Consider the following 19,428-nt stretch of genomic DNA (forward strand, 5'->3'; position numbering starts at 1 on the left):
TTTTTTTTAAATTATATTTTGTTAATTCTCAATAGAACCATGGTTTCAAACATCACAGTGAAATTTATTATTATATTTTCTTAATACTATTGGACTGTAAATGCTGCTTATGTTTCATGCCTTTAGTGTCATTTGAAATTCATTCTGAGCCTTCACTGCCTCGCTATGACTTTCAAGTGAGTTAATCTATTCTTAAGTAAGCAAAGAATCTGGGGTAACCTAATTTCTTGGGTGACACTGTTCTCCAAACTGATAGTGGCTGAATGAAATTAATCTTCCTGTAATTGTATCTCTGAGTGTTGTGGCTACTTCAACAGGCTCTTTCAGTGTCTAATATATCAAATGAAATTGCAATTAATACTTTTATACAAGTGGGACGAAGCTGTCAGTGACAGAGCCTTTCTCTTATGTGCAGTTGGCTGGTTGCTGCTTTCAAGACTAAGATTAGGATTGACAGAGGTGAGCAGAACAGTGATTTCATAGTGTTCTTACTATCAGAATAGTACTGCTTTCACCCTACCACATGTTATGGAGGCATCTTGAACTCAAACAATGTTAAGGTGCCCGTTAATTATACTTTATGGTTGACTGCCATTTCTGAGTATGATAGCAAGTTAATAAAAGTTTAAAACAAGATGTGAAATTGTGAAACAAGTCAGCTAAAACATACTTCCTTTGTACTCTTAATTTTGTGTCAGTTCATTTCACAGCAGCTGTTTCCAGTCACATAGAATTTATCCATATAATTATTTTTCTGGTTGGTTTGAGGAGAAACAAAGCAAATTAAGATATTTTTCTAAATATTAATGAGTCTTAATCAGATTTATTTCTGTTTATCTTATGCAGCTGTGGTTTAGTTGTAGTTATAGTTAGCAGCAAAGAGTTTGAGTATCTGGCTCTCAAAGGTATTAATTTCAGGTCTGAATGCCACTTGTCTTTGGCTCTTCAAATGCACATGCTAAATTTATAATGGCATTTAGTTATAACACAGGAGCCAGGAGAATAGCTACTTGTAAGTGGATGGTCTCACTCCTGCCTTTGTCACTTGAATTCCCTGTATGTGGAATAATGTTGTCTTGTTTGCTGTGAAGGTTTCTGAGATCCCACCCGAGGGCATTTGTGTAACTTCTCTGACCTGAGGAAACTTAGAAATCTTAGAAATATGTTTCCTCAGTGTTTGCAAGTTTTGAGAGAGCAACACGATCAAGTGATTATCTGCAGCTTGCCTTACCCAAACATGGGCAATAGAGATGACCTATTGCTAGGTCTCAAGAATAAGTGCCCATTTCAACTTGCTAACAGCCCTTATTCTCTCCTCCTATATTTTATTTTAATGTGGTAAGTTTTGTGGGGTTTGGTTTTTTTGTGCTGAGGATCTGAAGTTTGCTATATGCTGTTGGAAATCGTGTTATGGCTGTTGTGTGGACACTTCTGATATAAATACCTAGTGCACAATTACTTGCCATTTCAGAGAAATTTGAGTCAGCGAGCCAAGTAATTCTTTCTGGTCTTTGACACAGCACAGCACTGTGGAGTTGATTGTGCTGCCTCAACTGAATCAAGTTTAAGACAGGGTTTTTAATATTAATAATTTATCATGCTGTGAAAGAATCTCAAAAAAGGAGACATTTTTATCTGGAAACTGAAAACAACTGTGAGACATACATTGCCTCTGGAGTTAGGCTTATGGAAAAGATTAAGGTATCCCTGTGAAGAATGAAGTTTTCTGCCACTTGTATGCTGCCATGTGTTCCCGGAAGGAAGTCTGTGTAGATGCAGAGAGTTTCCCATTTCCTTTGTGAACATGAGGCAGAAAAGTAGCAGCAGTAGTTGTGATTCTGAACTCTCACTGTGCTACAACCAGAGCAATTACCAGTCTGTGCATCTTGTTTGACCAGTGGCTTAACAAATTGTTTAATGGCGCTTTCTGACAAAGACAAGTGGTGCTTAAAAGAAAGGAGATAGATATGTACCACAAGGACTCTGCTCCTCAGTGAGGTGTCTGAGTGTGGAGATGATGACAGAAGAGAAACAAATTCGAAGCATGGAAGGTGGAAGGATTGTGGATAGCATTTAAATTATACACGCAGCAAGTATGAAGAGTGTTCTGCTTTGCAGTGCTCTGCTAAGAGGATGGATTAGCTGCAGTGATGCACTCCTCACCAATATCCTGTGTTGCTGCGAAGTGGCAGTACTGAAAATACAAGGGATGTAGTTTCGTCTAGGTGAGCTCATATGAAATAAACTATCTTTTTCTTAACTGAATAGCCCTGGAAAAGCATCTCAGCCTATAAAACACTGGGTGCTAGAGAGTTGGTGTGCTGGAGCCAAGTGCACCAACTAAACTTCTTGGGTTTTTTTAAGGAGTTTAATCCTCATTTAGGTGTGTAAAAGATTTGTTGGATGAGAAAAGTTGAGCATCAAATGTTGTGAGCCTGACTCAGAGTGATATGCAGGAAGGGAAATATTTGCAGCTGCTATTCTGAATTTCATTTTAAGCACAGTGCTTTTCAAAAATATTTAATAGATGTAAATTTATTTTAGCTAACTTAATGTAAGCTTTTGAAAGAGAATCTTTGTGAATATTTGAAGTAGTCTGTGGTTGCTTGAGATTGAATAATTCAATACTTAACCTGGTTGAAGCAGTGCCCGGTTCTTGCAGTTTATGCTCTGGCACTGCAGCTTTGAAGTTACTGAATCAGCAGAGTTGGGATTACAACAAGACTTATGTGTATGATAATGAAGAAAAAAATGTGTATATACACTTTGTCTTTTGTCCATTAAAAACTTCTTTACTCCTGTGGGAGATGGATTAATCTCATTAAATTTAATTCACTTGGAAGAAATGAGAAGTCATGTATTGGTCTGGAACATAGATTCTGTTCTATTTAATCTGTCGTTCTATACAAAGCCCATTCTCAGGTTTTACCAGAAAGGGAACACATTGTCTTTTTAGGTTGCCTCTGATATTCTTTCTGTATTTATCTGTGCTGCAGCTGTACCAATACTTTCTTTGCATATTGTCTGCATTTTTATTTCTCATCTGTCTTTTTTTGTTATTCCCATATTTTCAGTCGGTAGTGAACCTGATAAGTGAGCTACAGGAGCAGATGTGTAGACTGCAGCTGGAAATTAATAGTAGAATCCAAGAAAGAAAATCCCAAGATAGGAAATCCAGTGTGGCACCTAATGGTCCTCAGTCTAGCCCAACATCAGTGGTAGAGACTGTCAGCCAGAAGAATTGCTCTCAGTGCGATGTACAAGAGGTATACATTAGCAGCAGCCTGTGTATTGCCTCTTCTCTTGCAGAAACTAAATTATGTTAACCAGGGTTATGTTGTGAATTAGTGACATTAATCATTCTGACTCTCATGAGTAGGAGTAAGAGAGAGGTGGTTGTCAAACTTACTAAAACAAAAACAAAAAAACCTAGACGCCTTGCCCCCTTATCTTCTACCCAGTCACTAGGACAAATTTGGTCATCATTGCACTCTTATCTACATAAACACAGATATCCATAAGAACCATCACCTCTCTCAGGTTTTATATTATTTGCATCTTATTTGTAGGCCTATGCTACTGGTGTGGTTTTGTTGGTTGGCTTGGTTTTCCCCTTCTCCGCCTTTTTTATTTTTCCCTTCAGTGAGATTTGTTTGCTGTGTAGCATGGTTTGATAGTTTGTTAACTTTCCTCACAATAACATCGCTCTAACCAGTCCTCTGAATGCTGATCATTATTCATTTCTGCATATCAAAAAGCTTAACGCAGGTATAAAATGCAGATTCAGGTAAGTCTATTTGAAGTATATCCTATAAAAACTATCTCCCTGTGCGTGTGACATAGCAGATCTGACACATTTTTACTGACTCTGACATTAGCAGTTATGAGAAAAGCGTTCTTAAATTTACTTTGTAGATCCTAGCTGTATTTGGTCAAAATCATGCCAGATGTCAAAACAAAAGCTATTGTGCATAAACTGCTTAATGAAGGTTGAATGATATTGATCTGGCTTTAAAAAGTCAATTTTTAATATTCCCAATGATCATTAGTAAGATAATACTGTGGTTGTGTGATGCATGTAGTATACAAGATTCCAAAACGTGGCTTTGCTTCCGAATTTTTCCGTTCTTCAGTTCATTGGTCTCATCGAAGTTCTATTGAGAATCACAGAATCGTATAATGGCCTGGGTTGAAAAGGACCACAACAATCATCTAGTTTCAACCCCCCTGCTATGTGCAGGGTTGCTGACCAACAGACCAGGCTGCCCAGAGCCACATCCCGCCCGGCTTTGAATGCCTCCAGGGATGGGGCATCCACAGCCTCCTTGGGCAACCTGTTCCAGTGTGTCACTGTGTTGTCCTCAAGAGTGAACACTAAGATATGGCTGGTGGAAAGGGAGAAGGGACAATTTATCAGAGGAATAGACAAGAGTTTGCTGCAGTTCTGTTCTGCAGCAACTCTTTTTGCCAAGTTGCAATCATCCATGCAGAAAGTATTATGTTGATAGTCATATACACACACTATACGTGTGTGGCATTCAATGCCAAAAAACAAGCATTTTGTAATCTGAATTGTTTTTCTTGGTAAGTAGCTTAAGTGTTCCTTTGGACTGTCACTTTAATAGAAATAACTCACGTTAGAGCTTCATATGCTTCTGCTTGTTTTCTGAAATGGTGGCAAAAGCAAACAAGTAAATAAGCAATAGTTAATGCTGCATGAGACTGTAGTTGTGGGCTCATTTTCTCCGAGGTCAGCTTTCCCCAGGTTAGCTGTCTTCCTTAATAGGACCAAGAAATTTGCTCATAATTTCTGATAGAGAATTAGAGAAAACTGTTCCTTAGAACAATCTCTCTTTTCAAAATAGTTGTTACCTGGTTAGACGAAACCACGGCTTTTTTATCTGATAGTTCAGTGTTCATTACTACATGGTTAATACATGATCTTTAATTCATAACCATGGAGAATTAATATCTGCCTGAGTAATCTTATATTTATCTGTTTTTCCTTTGCAGGGTTTGCTACAGGAACTCAGACACCTCAAAATTAAAGTGGAAGAACTGGAAAATGAAAGAAATCAATATGAGTGGAAATTAAAAGCAACTAAAGTAAGGAGAATGCTTAGCATTTACTAATGACAGACTTACTTCAGTTAGAAAGGGATATACTCACTTCCTGATGATCATCATTTACTTTTGTGACAGTGTCAGTGCCTACTATAAAACCGGGTTTCCTTGGTCTGTGTATTAAGTATTTTGGAGAACAGTTTTTGTATCTTCTTTTTGTGCCTTTTGCTCCCTCCTCCCTGCAGTTTCCAGTCTCCTACACCTTCGTTTTTTTGGGGGGTTTTTGGTGTTTTTTGTTTGTTTGTTTGTTTTGTTTTTTGTTTTTTAAAGGCATTTTGTTCTGGGAAGATACCTGCTTTGTGTAATGGTGACAAGTCTCTGCAGAATATGCTTTCTAGACTGAAGAGACATGCAAAATTGGATGAGTATTGCTTACCATGGAATTTTATTAGAGGTTGTGGATGCCCAATCCCTAGAGGTGTTCAAGACCAGATTGGATGGGGCCCTGAGCAACCTGGTTTAGTATTAAATAGGGATATTGGCGGCCCTGCCTGTGGCAGGGGGTTGGAGATTCATGATCCTTGATGTCCCTTCCATTCTGTGATTATTAGATGTTAAACCCAGAATACACCAGTAGACCATGTACTTTGACTTTGTGACGGTATCAGAGAGCATGTGTATCTGCTTACACCTGTGTTGACCTTAACTTCTGGAAAGCTGTTGTATTCAATCTAGAGGAACTTAATATGACACACTTGACCATTTTTGCCAGTAATTTTTTTTTCTGGTTGAACATTCTCGTTGTTAAACAGTTACACTTTAGTTACTTTGAATTTTTAGCCCTTTTTTAGATCAAAGGAACACTTCTGTCATCATGTTACCTTTCATACATGCAGTGCTATAATCACTGTATGCATGACTGACTTTTCTGAGTGGCTGTATCGTGGAAGAACATTTTAAATTATTAAACTGAGTTGTGATTGTAATAGCTGAAAGCTTGATCCAGAAATGACACATAGCTGTTTTCTGTATTAACATTTCTTTTGAGAATTCTTAGATGAATATTGATGTTTTGCTCTAATTTTAATTATTATTTATTTATTAAGTTAAAAGCTCTTATATCCATGAAAATGTCTCCTCTGACGTGTCAGCAATGAACAGTCTTGAGGAAAATATTTTGTTAAGCAGCATGTGGTCAGCTGCCAAGACACATGAAGATTAAGGGTAGAAGCAGAGCAAAAATAACAATGAATAGTAACACTTACTGAGAAGTTACAGAATAGGAAGGGAGAAAAAGAGTACAGGGAAAAAGAGAGGAAGAAGAAAAATAATTACAGAGATGACAGGAATGAAAAATTTAAAAGAAAAGAGAATTAAGAGAACTATGAGGTCAAATAGACCAGCAGAGGCGTATCCAAATCTGGTATTAGGAGGTCTGCAGCTTTGTCTTTCTGTTGCTTCAGCTTCTTAGATGAGGAATTGGAGTATTTCCATGACTGGATATAAAAAGCACATTAGTCACTGGGAAGTGTAGGAGCCCCTCAGAGATGCAACAAGGCAGATTTCTCTGTTCCACGAGGGATTGCAGGCAGGATTGTGGTGAACTCTTCCTGCCATCCAGCTGCCTCCTTCTTTCTTGGTTTAAAAACAGAAAGTTTGTGTTAGTCCATATTTTAGTCTATATTTTATCCTGTCCAGCTGATGTTCGGTGTCTTGCATTTTTCTGCCTTTATTTTAATATTTTGAAAGACTAGTCATACATTAGTGGATTTTAATTATTTTCTTTAAACTAGAAGCAAGTTCTTGATGCTTTTGCTGGTGGAAATGCAATGATTCAATATAAAGGACTACAGGCTGCTGAAGAAAATCTTAACTTAGTTACTGATGTAGTAAAGGATGCTATTGACAGTTTTTATCATAAACAGAAAAAAGGGATGAGTCACTGTATTTTAAGCTGAAGAATCACTTTTCCCAAGTTATATGTAGTAGTAACTAGAATAAAAAACAATATATGAAAAAAAAATTGCTTTGCTGTCTTACAGTGGTCTTCATGCAAAACTCAGGAGTTGCCCTATCACAGTCAATATTGCATGATCAGCAGTGTAGTATTGAAAGCTTTCTTGTAGTGTTGTATTTTCTTTACATACATGAGTCCTTGAAAATGTTACCTGTCTCACAATCCTCTCTTCTCTGAGAGCTCATTGTACTGTAAAATGGAGCTTCTGTGAAAGGAATTGGAGAAGAACACCAGGTTGTATAGTGTTTATGAAATGTCCCAAACTGGGAAAATAACTTAATTCAAAGTAGTGTTATGTTTAGAAATCATGAGAAAAAAATCACAGAGAACACATAATCATGTTATTCTGAATTTGTTTTATTCTCAGGCTGAGATAGCCCAGCTTCAGGAGCAGTTAGCTCTCAAAGATGCAGAAATTGAACGCTTACAATGTCAGCTATCTAGGACCTCATCACATAGCGAAGTTGCAGAAAGAGGTAAGAGAAGGGGAATTCCACTGAAATTTTTTCAACTGGGATTCTATTTATAATTTCAAAGAGTTGTTCTTGTTCAGAAGGAATATATATTTTTGTGTATACCTTCAAAATTACTTTGAGAAATCTTGACAGTTGCCATTTTTTAAGACAAACAGTCTCAATAGTAGCGAGGTATAATGTTGGAATGATTTAACATTCTAAAAATCTGTTAATGCACATCTTTCCTTTGTTCAGGACTGTGTCACAGATTTCTGTGTTAAGTCTGCATACTTGATAGAGGTGAATAACAGATTGATCAGTTTGCTTATCCTTTGGTCACAACCAGTGATGCCACAGTCTTCCTACAGCTTCTGTCAGTTGTGAGCTTTATGACGTTAGTGAACTTTTTCATCCACAATACTGACTCTTAGTGCAGGATTATCTGTGTGCAGGTTTACCATGGTGTATCATATAGCTGCACTAAATTTTTTGTGGATGTTACCTACTGTTTACAAATAGTGCCTTTGTTTGAGACTTCAGGAGGTTTGTGCTCCCTCATTCTTAGTGCTCACTTGACTGTTGTTTATTCGGAAGCAGTGACAGTCCTGTTCTGTGAAACCTTAACATGTGCTGATTTTACTCATTTGCAGAGTTTGTGCATGTGAAATACTGCATGTCTAACTAGATATTACTTTCTCTAACAACACTGTATTGTGGGCAGACTCTCCTACTAATAGAATGTTGTATTTTCTATGAGGTTCTCAAGTGGTGATACTTCAAGGGACAGGTAGCTGTATGCCATCAAGTTGAGAGCTCAGCAACTTTCAGCTTCTAGCAGTGTGTCTTGTCCAGTTCACACTGAAGATAGGTGCAGTTCAGCTTGAATCCAGTGGGAGAAGAGTCTGTACAGATTCTTCATGCTACCTTAAGGAAAACACTTAGACTATATTTGAAAAGAGACAGTATGCAGCAGTAATAATGCTTTTGAAAAAAATTGTAACAATTCATCAGATTTTCAGGAGTCTTCTCAAATAAAGTAGAAAAATAATGTTCTTTCTAGTATACTAGAATGTGTATTCTCTTTAAAATGCAAACCTTATCTAATCTGTGCTTTTTCTGTATATTTTTCTATATATTTTATTTGACTCCCACCATTTACCACCATAGAGGAAGTTTATAAGAGAAGGCTAAAAAAAAACCGTAAGCCTTGCAATTCACTTGTGGCTTTTTCTTACTGTTCCTTCCACACAAATTGTAACTCAAATGCATTCTGCAGCAGTAATTCAATGTCTGTTTAGATTTGACAGTCTAATTCTAATATACATGAGAAATTGCTTTTATTGCTTGCTGCAAGCAGACAGCTACTTACCTTGTTCAGTAAGATTTCACTTCAGAAAATAAATCAAAAGCTCACTAATCAGATGGCTGGGGACTTCAAACTGACATTGTCAAGGTTAACAGAGCCAACACTTCACCTTTACCTCTTTTTATAATTCCTGAGAAGATGGCTTCAGTTGAAAGCCTTTTTCCTCAAAGGAAAGCATTTGAGTTTGTTTGTTTGTTTTTAATCAGAGCAGTAAATTAAAATAAAAATAAAGATCAGTCTGAATAAAAATCTGTTTCCATACTTGGTATTCTTATAAATATATTCTAAGTAAAGTTTGCTTTGTGTGCTTAACAATACCTCAACACCAGGTCTTTTTGAAGTCTATGTTATGAGCTGAAATGAGCAGCACTGTGATTTGTAACGCCTTCTTAAACATTTTCCAATTGCTTGCCCACTGTCTGCTGGCTTCAGTTTTTGATTTGGCTGTGTCTGAGCATGCCTTGTGTTGTTAAGTGTTCTTTTTTGAAAGAGAAATGTTGCGAAGTTCCTTTACGTGTTTTAAAATGTAATCATTACAAAGTGCCTATTTCTCAGAATCACTACCAGAGAAAACAATTACAGTTCTGGAAAATGATTGATTACGTTTTATACCAACATTTAGTTGTAGAACATTTTAAACTGTTCTTTATGCTGTTGACTCCTTCCTCACTCTGACTTCATGCCTTCCACATCTGTTTTTCATAGTGTTCTGTGAAACAAATGGGTCTGCTCTAATGTCAACGCAGTTCTGTCTCCATCATATATACTTGTTTCAAAGCAGGTTGGAACTGATACGAATATTATCTAAAGAAAAAACAAAGGATGTGGTTCAGCAAAGTTGGGATGACGTCATTAAGTACTTGTCAGTTTTCAGAAAGTTTGTTTTCAGTCACTGACTACAACATTTTTAATAACCTCTGAATCTGTATTGTACTGCTATCTTGTGTAAGGCAATTATGTATTACTTCTTGATGCAGACATTAACTCAGTTATTTACACTGAGACATTTTCAGAAAAAATATTTACGAATTTTCCTTATTAGAGAATATGAAAATAATTATTGCTATTTTTCAAGTCTCAAAGAAGGATCTTGAATGACTTCTCATAAACTGGATAATATTTTTCTGACATGGAATATAATTAATTTTCAGTCATGTTTACTTTTATTTCCATAAATACAGAACAGCAAACACCCTCTCATTTTTGCAAAATAAGTTTCATTGTTTCTTTTTTTTTCTCTTACGGGAATTTGGGAATATGAAATCTTCCCAAGCATTGTGTAGACTGTTACAAGCAAACCCAGCATGTTCACATTCCGTGGTGCTTTAAATAGTTCAGCTTTTCAAAAGCTTTAAATTAAAAGTAATTTACATGGCTTGGGTTACTTGTAAGAACATAAGAGAGAGTACTGCAAAATAGATACCGTTTAGATTAAATATAGAAAGAATTTTTCTGATCACATTTTTAGATCAAGAAGTACAACGGTTGAAGATAGGAATGGAATCATTATTGGCTGCAAATGAAGAAAAGGTGAGAAAATAATCTTCTTTCTATGTAACAAAGCTGAAATTATAATTTTGAATCTCTGTAAAGATCTGAATAACTTGCTTTCCTTAATTATGATAGTGCCCTGGTTTTTGGATTATCCCATGAGACTGTGCCAGAAGGTTGATTTTTAATAGTAAGCATGGCTGACCTTGCTAACTTGTCACAGAACTTGTTAGGTACATGGGATTCCTGAGAAGAGCAGAAAGCAAAGCAAAGCCTGTAATGAGCAAAATCTCTTGTTTTCTGCTAGAGCTCTCGAGAAAGGCTCTAAGGTTTGCTTATCTCACAGAATCACAGAATTGTAGGGGTTGGAAGGGATCATTGAGACCAACCCCCCTGCCAAAGCAGGTTCCCTACACCAGGTTGCACAGGTAGCTCTTAGTCTTTCAAACTTGATCTGAACTGCAATGGTATGCCCAGATCAGATTATGATATAAAAAGAAAGTAAAATATTTTAATAAAATGTGGCCATGTTTAAAATAAGGACGAGTTTAAAAGCAAACGAAACAAAAAAAAGAGGTGTGAGGAGTAATAAAAATCTAGGGGATGCAAAATTAAACCCACTGAAATAGCAAATATGGCTTTGGTCTCTCTAACCTCTATGCTGTTAGTCTATTAATTGGGCAACTCAAGTGCAAGACCTTCAGGTACCACTGACTTGATTACATAAAATGTTCTTTATTTTTGTAGTACTTTTTCCTTGCTTAAATTGACAAAATTTTAATTCTTGTTTTATGATAACAAACCAGGTAATTAGCTTTTTCTTTGATGGTGACACCTTCATATATAATGAAGGTGTAATGACAATAACATACATCCCTAAAAACCAGTAAATGGGGGATCTGACAGAGCAATGTTAATTCTGGAGAGCATCAGTGAGACAGTATCTAGTATCTCAAGCACTAAAAAAGCTAGAATTTACATCTAGAAAATAAGATGTAGCATCATTGCTTTGCAAAATTGTTCCAAGTTTGTATAAGATTTTAACATTTGAAGTGAACATAAGGTGGTGTTTTTATGAGCTAATACCTGGATATACTCACAGGGAAACAAAGGTCATTTATTTGGATAATGTAGTGTTTAAATTAGTCGTCAGATGGTTTACCCACAGCCTCATAAATATTCAGTGCAGAGCTATTACGCTCAATAATGTTGCAAAATAAAGTATTCTTCCTAAAGGGAGTATCTCTCAACAGCTTTTTCAATAACTCTGAGAATGGTTTCTTGTGTTAATTATGGCAGAAAATACGCAACTAAATTTCATTTAATGCTATTCACAGGATCGGCGAATAGAGGAGTTAACGCTACTGCTAAGCCAGTACAGGAGGGTCAAGGAGATAATGATTGCAGCTCAAGGTAAAATGTCTTGTGAATAATTTCCTGTTTCTGAGTGTTTTAAAAACTGCATCCACTATGACTACTATTTGTTGGCTTTAAAATATACATGAATAATTCTACATAGTTCATATAGTTCATTATCCATACTTTTGTATCGTGTTGGAGTGCTGTAAGAGTAGAGAGAGCGACATTATTGCTTGAGCAGGCTTATGTGTTTTTGTCTCTAGCTGGTAGATGTTGCCTTCCTGGTTTTTAGCCTGTGTTCACTGCAAAAAAACAAACAAACAAACAAATAAATAAAAATCAAGGCTATTTGAGGATTTAGTTACAACATTAATATTCAGAGAAACTGAATTCCGTAAGACTTTACCTAAATTTTGTTCAACATCAGTTACTAGTAATTTCCTTCTTGGGCCTAATTTTGCTGCTATTTATGTTTATCATTCAGAATCATAGAATATGAAAGAATGATGGTTGATGAGATGACTGCTCTGGTTGTTTAGCTGTGTGCACTGCTCATCTGTCAGGTCTGAAGTTCTGCAGTTCTACTCATTATGTGTCAAGGCAATCCAAAGTCAGCACTGCTTTCCTTAAAATACTTTTCTATACACCTCAACGGGGCAACGGGCTTTGACTGCAGAACACCTACATCCATATAATGAAGGGCTGTAGATGTTGCATGAGAAGGAATTATAGAAGAAAGGGTAAAGAAGACTGAGCCGAATGCTTGTGCTGACAAATAATTTGTTGACACACACAAACAATTAGGATAGTTCAATCAAGTTAGCTAAAGGCACAAGTTTAAAGTAGTCTTGCTAGATTGCATTATATCCCCTTCTGGAATCTGTTATTCAAAATTAAAATGACACTTTAATCATCTCCTGCAAATGAATTAAAGTATACAGATAGGCCTTACGTTTGCATGATGCTTTATTTCTATGACCATTAGGTAACAAACAGCAAGTTCTTACAGTGTAAACTGAAACCAGGAGAACTTAGCAGATGATGAACTTTTAATGGCATCCGATATTGAGATTTCTACACTACCATTCAGTTCAGGAATGGCAGCACTGATTAGCCACCAGCCATCCATCTGGGAGTACTTTTCCCTTCATGTCATGCTTTTTATACTTGTGTTCATCACAAGGAATCTGTTATGAGGATGCTTTTCTTCTTTGTACATGACATATTGCTAAAAAGAGCTGCAATTAATACCTTAAGTTTTGCTGCCCTTTCCCTCCTCTTACATTTGACAAGAATAAAAACCTTGTTTCACTCCAAGATATCCAGAAAAAAAAACGTTTACATGTTTATCCTCAAACTGAGAATAGGACACTGCTTTATGATACATCTGGCATCTAACATAATTCCTATAAAGTGACATAGTGTGAGAAAGAAAATGGTACCAACTTGATCTTGCCTCAGAACACCAAACTGAGTTAGCGTGGTTCACACCCACAATCAGCTCACGTATTCTGAGCAGAGCACAACAGATGACTATAAGTGTTATATTTGTTGCTCAAATACAAATCACCTTGCTTACAAGTCAGAGCCTTAAGGAGGCATGTAGAGTGAAGCGGCTGAGGTTGAACTATATGCATCAGATGAAGTCAAAAAGTGGAATTTAGAAACTAGTATTTAGATAGCCTAAATACAGTCCTAAATGTTGTATTTTTACTGTTTATCTCCATTTCTGCTTTTAATGCTTGCAGGCTCTTCAGACAGAATTGTCTCTGGTGGCAGTGAAGAAGAACTTGAGGCAACTTTAAGGAAGTTGAATGTTTTGAATAATCCTCAAGGAGAAGTATTTAAAGCAGAGGTACTTAGTAAAGATGTCTTAGAAGTAGGTTCTGCTGTAAATTCAAGTTGTTTGTCTTGGTCTCTCTGTTGTAGCAGAGGTAATGCAGACACGGGTTTGGACCTTGCTAAATTTTTGTGCCTACTGGTAATCACAGAATCTTTAGAATTTGATGGAATCTCTAAAGGCCATCTGGTCCAACTCCCTTGCAGTGAACAGGGGCACCCACTGCTAGGTGGAGTCGCTCAGAGCCCCATCCAGCATGGCCTTGAGTGTCTCCAGGGATGGGGCTTACACCACAGCTTTGGGCAACCTGTGGCAGTGCCTCACCACCCTCACTGTAGGTTCAGATGTAGACACCAGAGTTACAGGCATGATACTTCTATTTTGCATAGGCCTCTGCAGGAGAATTGTCACCAGCTTTGCTATCTCCAGTGACGCACAAAACTACGGAAATCAGGCAAGGCTATTCTTACTTTTTGTGCAGGTTGTCTGAAGTCTACATTATTTAATCTGTTTGAATGTTGCATCTAGTCCTCTCTGCTCTTCAACAACTTTTTTCCTTCCATTTTAAAAATCTTTTTAAAAGCCTTTAGTGTTGCATGGTGTTCGCAGAGCTTTATTAACATCTACTTTTGCTTCAGAGCTTCTAAAAAGTCATTTATGGTTTGAACTTGGTCACTGTACTTGTTGCCTTTCATTGTTGACTAAAAGTCTTTTTCACTTTTCTGACTTCATCTATGTCAGCACTATGTTTTAAACCCAGTACTGTGAGTTTTAGGGTACAAACAAATCTATTTGTGAGTTATCTGCTAGACAAAGAAATTGTGATATACAACAACTATCATGAGAGAGTTGTGATGTAAACATATTATATTTATTATGGTCTTTTTGCCTCTTATAATTTTAAGGGTTCCACAGAAAAAAAAGTCAAGTAGCTTAGAAGACTTGCAGAGTGAATCCCTGGAAAAGGTTGGTTTATTTGTACTCAGAATTTCTATGATAAAAGTATTTAAGAGAAGTATAACTATAACTATAATGAGGAGCCATTCTGTTGAACTGTATAACATTTTGTTTAAGAAAGGTGTTTTTAAGATAATTTTGATTTCCTGTTTGCTGAAATGTTAAGACAACAGAACTTGAAAGCAATCAAAAAGTATTGAGAATGGGCATGCATTTTCACATAGGATTTCTTTTTGAGTGTTTGCACATAACTATGAGTGTTACTCCCTAACTTTGACTTCTAATATAAATGGCATTATTGAAGATGGCAGCAATGCTGTTTTCATTAAAAACAGGAGCACTGTTGTTAATTCTATGGCTTAATTCCAGAATTAAGACTTCACAATTTACAAAATCTCCTTATGCTATGGTCCAGAGGTTTTATTTTTTGTCGTGTACACTGAAGCTTTTTCTACACATAAAATCTGTGAAACTATTATTGACATTTTCTGTACCAAAATTAGGCTTAACACGAATTATGCATACTTAGTAATGCCATTTAAAAAGGATAATAACCACATTCCCTAGTAATATGATTGTTTACCTACTTCAAATTTCATTAAATTTGTTCTTAAATGTCTAAAAACAATAATCACCAAATAAAATGTTTGAAATTTATGTTGCATTTGAGTGTGGTCACACACAGGACCGACAGAATGACAACTAACACTTTACTCCATGTGGAATTTATGAAGGTCTGCTTTCTTTTCATAACTTTTAAATTATTTTTGTCTTAAGTTGAAAAACCTTTGTCATTATGATAAGATCAGGCTGAAATCAAAGATATGGCACAACCATAGCCAGTGAGCCCCATGTTTATCAGGGCATTTAAATTATGTGCCCTCATTTAGGTACGAGGTTCTTAGTGAAACAGACCTCCCTATGCACATAAGTGATTGACTAAATATGAATTAGCCACAACTTAGCCAAAACAAAGATTATTTTGCTGACTCAGCACCAGAATTTGCTCCTTTCACTGAGTCCAGTGGAACTTGTGCTAACGACACCATTTCTGGAGTTGTTTTTTGTACAAGATTCAAATTTTAATTACATCCAGCAGTAAGATGAAACATTCTGGTGATTCTGACCTCCCCATGCTGTTTTGTTTGTTTTTTTTTTTATCACTTCATTTTTACCACAGCTCTTTTTTTATAGTTTCAGCTGGATACATACAGCATTGCCTATGTTCTCTTATGTCAGTCACTTTCACATTGTTTCAAGTGTTATGTGAATGTCACATTCCCAGCTCAATGCACATCCAATGGAAACCCTCAGAAGCCCAGAAATACTGAAATCCTTTTAATAGCAGAACGTAAACTGGGCACAAATTTTGTAATCTTTTGAACCTATGCTTTTAATATTAAATACATAATGAAAATGAGGAGATATCAGACCTTGTAACATATTGTCATAGCATTAAATAGCATCACTATAGTAATCAAGCTACAGTTGATGTTTTGTGTATGTATATTAATACTAACATTTGTCTGTTGCTTTTTTCCATAAAACTTTGAAATTACTCTCCCTGCAACTCCATAGTATGTAGATGGAAAACCAGTACAGCCTGTTGTAGAACAAGAGGTATATTAACTGTAAACTCTTTTAACGTTTATCTGCTGTGATGTCGTGGCTGTGTTTTCACTTCATTTTCCCTTTTAAAATGTTTGTAAAGTCCAGCTACCTGACAAAATTTGAAAGTGGGGGTAAGGATTGAAGAGTTGTTTGGTTTGTGGTAGTGGTTTTTTTTTTTCTTTTTTCTGTGTGATGGTGGTGGTGTTTTTTATTCAACCAAGCTTTTTGGGTATCTAAGGTTGGAAGTCAGTCAGCATCAGGAAACACAGTGCTAATCTTTGATAAAAGTAGTATGAAGTTTCTCTACTCATGTAATCTTTGGTACAAGCTGGGACAGTTGTGAAACTGCAGTTGGCAAAACAGGAGCAGGGGTCAGACACACAGTCCCTGAAACTGAGGAATCTGCTCTGTGATTACAGAATCACTGAAATCACTTCTGGCCTTGAAACAAGAATGGATAGACCAGTAATTATTATCCTGTCCCAGACAAGTTTGATCGAGGTGTTCCAAAACAATTAAATGATGTTACTAAATAGGGGAATACTAATTGTTTTTGTGCTGCTTTCAAATCACACGTTGAATGTACACCTCTGCCATAATTGGAGGTGCAGGCTCATTTCTTTTCCAGAAAAAAAACTCTCTATTCCTGTAACTTAGCTTACAAAAGTTAAATTTCTGTATCCTGAATTCATTGTTGATTCTTTGTATGTCATTAATACTGATGGGCAAAATGTCTGACCAAATTTGAGTTATCAAAATGCCTTTGGCTTAAACTGCGACACATCTGTAAGACCAAAACACAGGCAGTTGGGTGAAGTGTAAAGGAAAAATGTGACAGCAAAGAATGGGCTGGGAAATGACTAAATGCATTTATGCTGCTATCAAAGTTGGCCTTGGAAGGACTGAATTGTTATGTGGTGTCAGGGTCCTGAACGAAGCGGAGCTGGCTAGAAAAATATTTATGAGGAAACTAGGAAATATTCAGTATATATTATTGTTTAATATAATTTACAGTCTGGGTGAAGGGGAAAAGAAGGGAAGAGAAGGCTGGCTCTTACCTAGAACTTCTTGGCAGCTGATTATTAGACTTAAATTGAGTATCTGTAAAAAGGACCATGAAGGGTGGTGGTGTCATTTAGAACTGTAAACTGCAAAATACTTTTTCTAAACTTTCAAATTATTGTGTGCCAGACTCTAAATGCAATGAGTGATTTTTTTTATTTTTTTTTCTCCTCTTAAAAAAACAAATCTACAGAGTAAGCCACTTGTGAAAGGCAGCAAATATCAAACTTTGCCAGGAAAACTTCCTCGACCCACGCAGAATGGAGACCAGGGGACATATAATGAGTCAAATGCACCTGACACGAATGACACTGAGTACAACAGCATCCTGGGCCTGAGTATGTATCTGTATCTGAGTATGTATGCCTCTCAGAGGCAGCATGGGGGTTATGGAAGAGGCAAAAAAGCAAACCAACAAGGGGAAATAGCACACTGTGTAACCTGCTGTGTTACATGAATGAACTGAACAGTTCAGATGATTCAGTGAGGAAAGCTCTGCTCCTTTAACAATATATAAGTATTTTAGATAAGTTTGCTAGAGACTAAAGACTAGATTTACTTTAGAGCATTTGTTTTTCTTTTTGCACCAGATGTTATAATTTGTGAATACCAGTGGCAGTGTAATGAAGAGACTTTTTGTTGGTTTAGTGGTTTTTGTTTTTTTTTTGGAAGGCAGCATTCTTAAAAGCCAAAAAATCTATTACTGAAAATTAGAATTTTTGGTGATCCAAACATATTCATATTAGGAATAAGGTCCTCTTTTTTGTCTACTTGCAGTGATCCTGAGCTTGTTGATGCTTTCTTAAAAAACAAGGAAACAAAACCGCACATTTATGCTAGACTGTATGTTAAAAAAGAAAAGTCTCCCAGTTCCCTTCTCGCTACATTTTAATGTGTGACATTTTACAGTATAACCAACAGTAATGTACACATTTCAGGGAAAAATCTGTTTTGTTTTAATTGTTGTGGGGTCACAGCTGTTTGCTGGTTTGTGGATTTTTTTGGTGATGGTTTTTTCATTTGTTTGGTAAGGCCACATGGTCCTAAGACCACTAAGTAGCATAGCTTAAAGATTTCAATAGATTGCTGGTGGATTGTTTTGTTGGTTTTTGTTGTTTTCTTTTTTTTTTTTTTTTTTTTTTGTAGTTTTTCTGTGATCACAGCGTTGTAGATCCTCATTAATAGTCAGCAGATAATTTATTGGCCATGCTGTTAGGTCTTTTACATGCAGGATCAAAGGATGGGGGATCTTGTAAAGCAGAATGTTATTCCAGAAACAAGCAATGAGTTCTTAAAAGCACTGAATTACCAGAGTCTGGTTTGTTTCTTCCACATGCAGTAAACTCATTATACCTCCAGTTCTGTATTTCACAGAAATTTGATGTGGTTTTAGACATTGCTTTATTTCAGTAGTATATGCTTGATGTGTTACAGTTGCCAAAGAATTGATGAAATATAAATGATCATTCCTATCTCTTTGACTGGTCCAGGATTCCTGGGGCTTGTGCACACCAATGCACAATCCCTTTGATGTCAAGCATAACAGCTTCTTTTCTTTTTGTTTCTGCTTTTAATAGCTTACTACTTACTCTAGCTTACTACTAGCTTACCACTTTGCTCTTCTGTAACTTTATTTTGCTGGTGATTTATATCTTCTTTGCTTCTTCATCTGACTTTCTGCTTCTTGGGACTGGAAGATCGCATCAGGAGTGTCAGTGCACCCGTGCTAGGTATCGTATCCAAACAAGATGCAACTTTTAACGTGAATATTGCTGCTTATTTTTTCCTTTCCTTTTTCCCTCCCTTCGTCTTCTCTGTAAAATACTGACACTGAGTGGGCAATCCAGACTGAACTCCTTAAGTGTAATACTGAAATGAAAGAAAATCTTTAGCTGTATAGCATTCAGATGGGATTTTTTTTTTTTTTTTAAAGATATTTATTCTTGGTCTTATTTTACTTTCACTGAAGTCAACAGTAAAATTCCCACTGATTTTGATGGATGAATTTTGGTATTAAAAATAGGAAACGCAACAGCAGATCAAGATCAGGAATTAAGGTTTTAAAATACACTGAAATTACAATATTATAATACCCTTTTCTTGTATCAAAGGTACAACTACTCTTCTTTTTTTTTTTTAAGATTATTTTTATACAAGAATATTTTTATAGGTATCTGTACTTTATTATATTTTTTTAATTTAAGTA

The 19,428-nt window shown here is 36.2% G+C and overlaps 1 protein-coding gene and 1 long non-coding RNA gene across 12 annotated transcripts in view; one reads left to right on the forward strand and one right to left on the reverse strand.

Annotated features, from left to right (window-relative positions):
* The window catches only part of PPFIBP2 (PPFIA binding protein 2), a 54,769-nt gene that overhangs the window by 24,867 nt on the left and 10,474 nt on the right, over positions 1–19,428 (forward strand). For 8 of the 11 annotated variants that reach the window (XM_042813346.1, XM_042813347.1, XM_042813348.1 and 5 more), the window contains 10 exons: positions 5,014–5,106; positions 7,449–7,557; positions 8,704–8,736; positions 10,371–10,432; positions 11,731–11,806; positions 13,501–13,607; positions 13,982–14,046; positions 14,498–14,558; positions 16,128–16,169; positions 17,416–17,560. In XM_042813346.1, coding sequence (XP_042669280.1) covers positions 5,014–5,106; positions 7,449–7,557; positions 8,704–8,736; positions 10,371–10,432; positions 11,731–11,806; positions 13,501–13,607; positions 13,982–14,046; positions 14,498–14,558; positions 16,128–16,169; positions 17,416–17,560 — 793 coding nt within the window. The remainder of the gene's footprint in view (positions 1–5,013; positions 5,107–7,448; positions 7,558–8,703; positions 8,737–10,370; positions 10,433–11,730; positions 11,807–13,500; positions 13,608–13,981; positions 14,047–14,497; positions 14,559–16,127; positions 16,170–17,415; positions 17,561–19,428) is intronic. The other 3 variants (XM_042813356.1, XM_042813350.1, XM_042813351.1) reach the window with 2 other exon arrangements.
* Positions 7,418–19,417, reverse strand: LOC122157571. The gene is made up of 2 exons (XR_006167955.1): positions 11,936–19,417; positions 7,418–9,706 (listed from the first exon to the last, which is right to left on the reverse strand). It is a non-coding gene; the product is annotated as an uncharacterized LOC122157571 (long non-coding RNA).

Source organism: Centrocercus urophasianus, unplaced genomic scaffold, assembly GCF_019232065.1.
Source record: "Centrocercus urophasianus isolate 14NV4802_14NV808 unplaced genomic scaffold, USGS_Curo_1.0 seq_14, whole genome shotgun sequence".
NCBI lineage: Eukaryota > Metazoa > Chordata > Aves > Galliformes > Phasianidae > Centrocercus > Centrocercus urophasianus.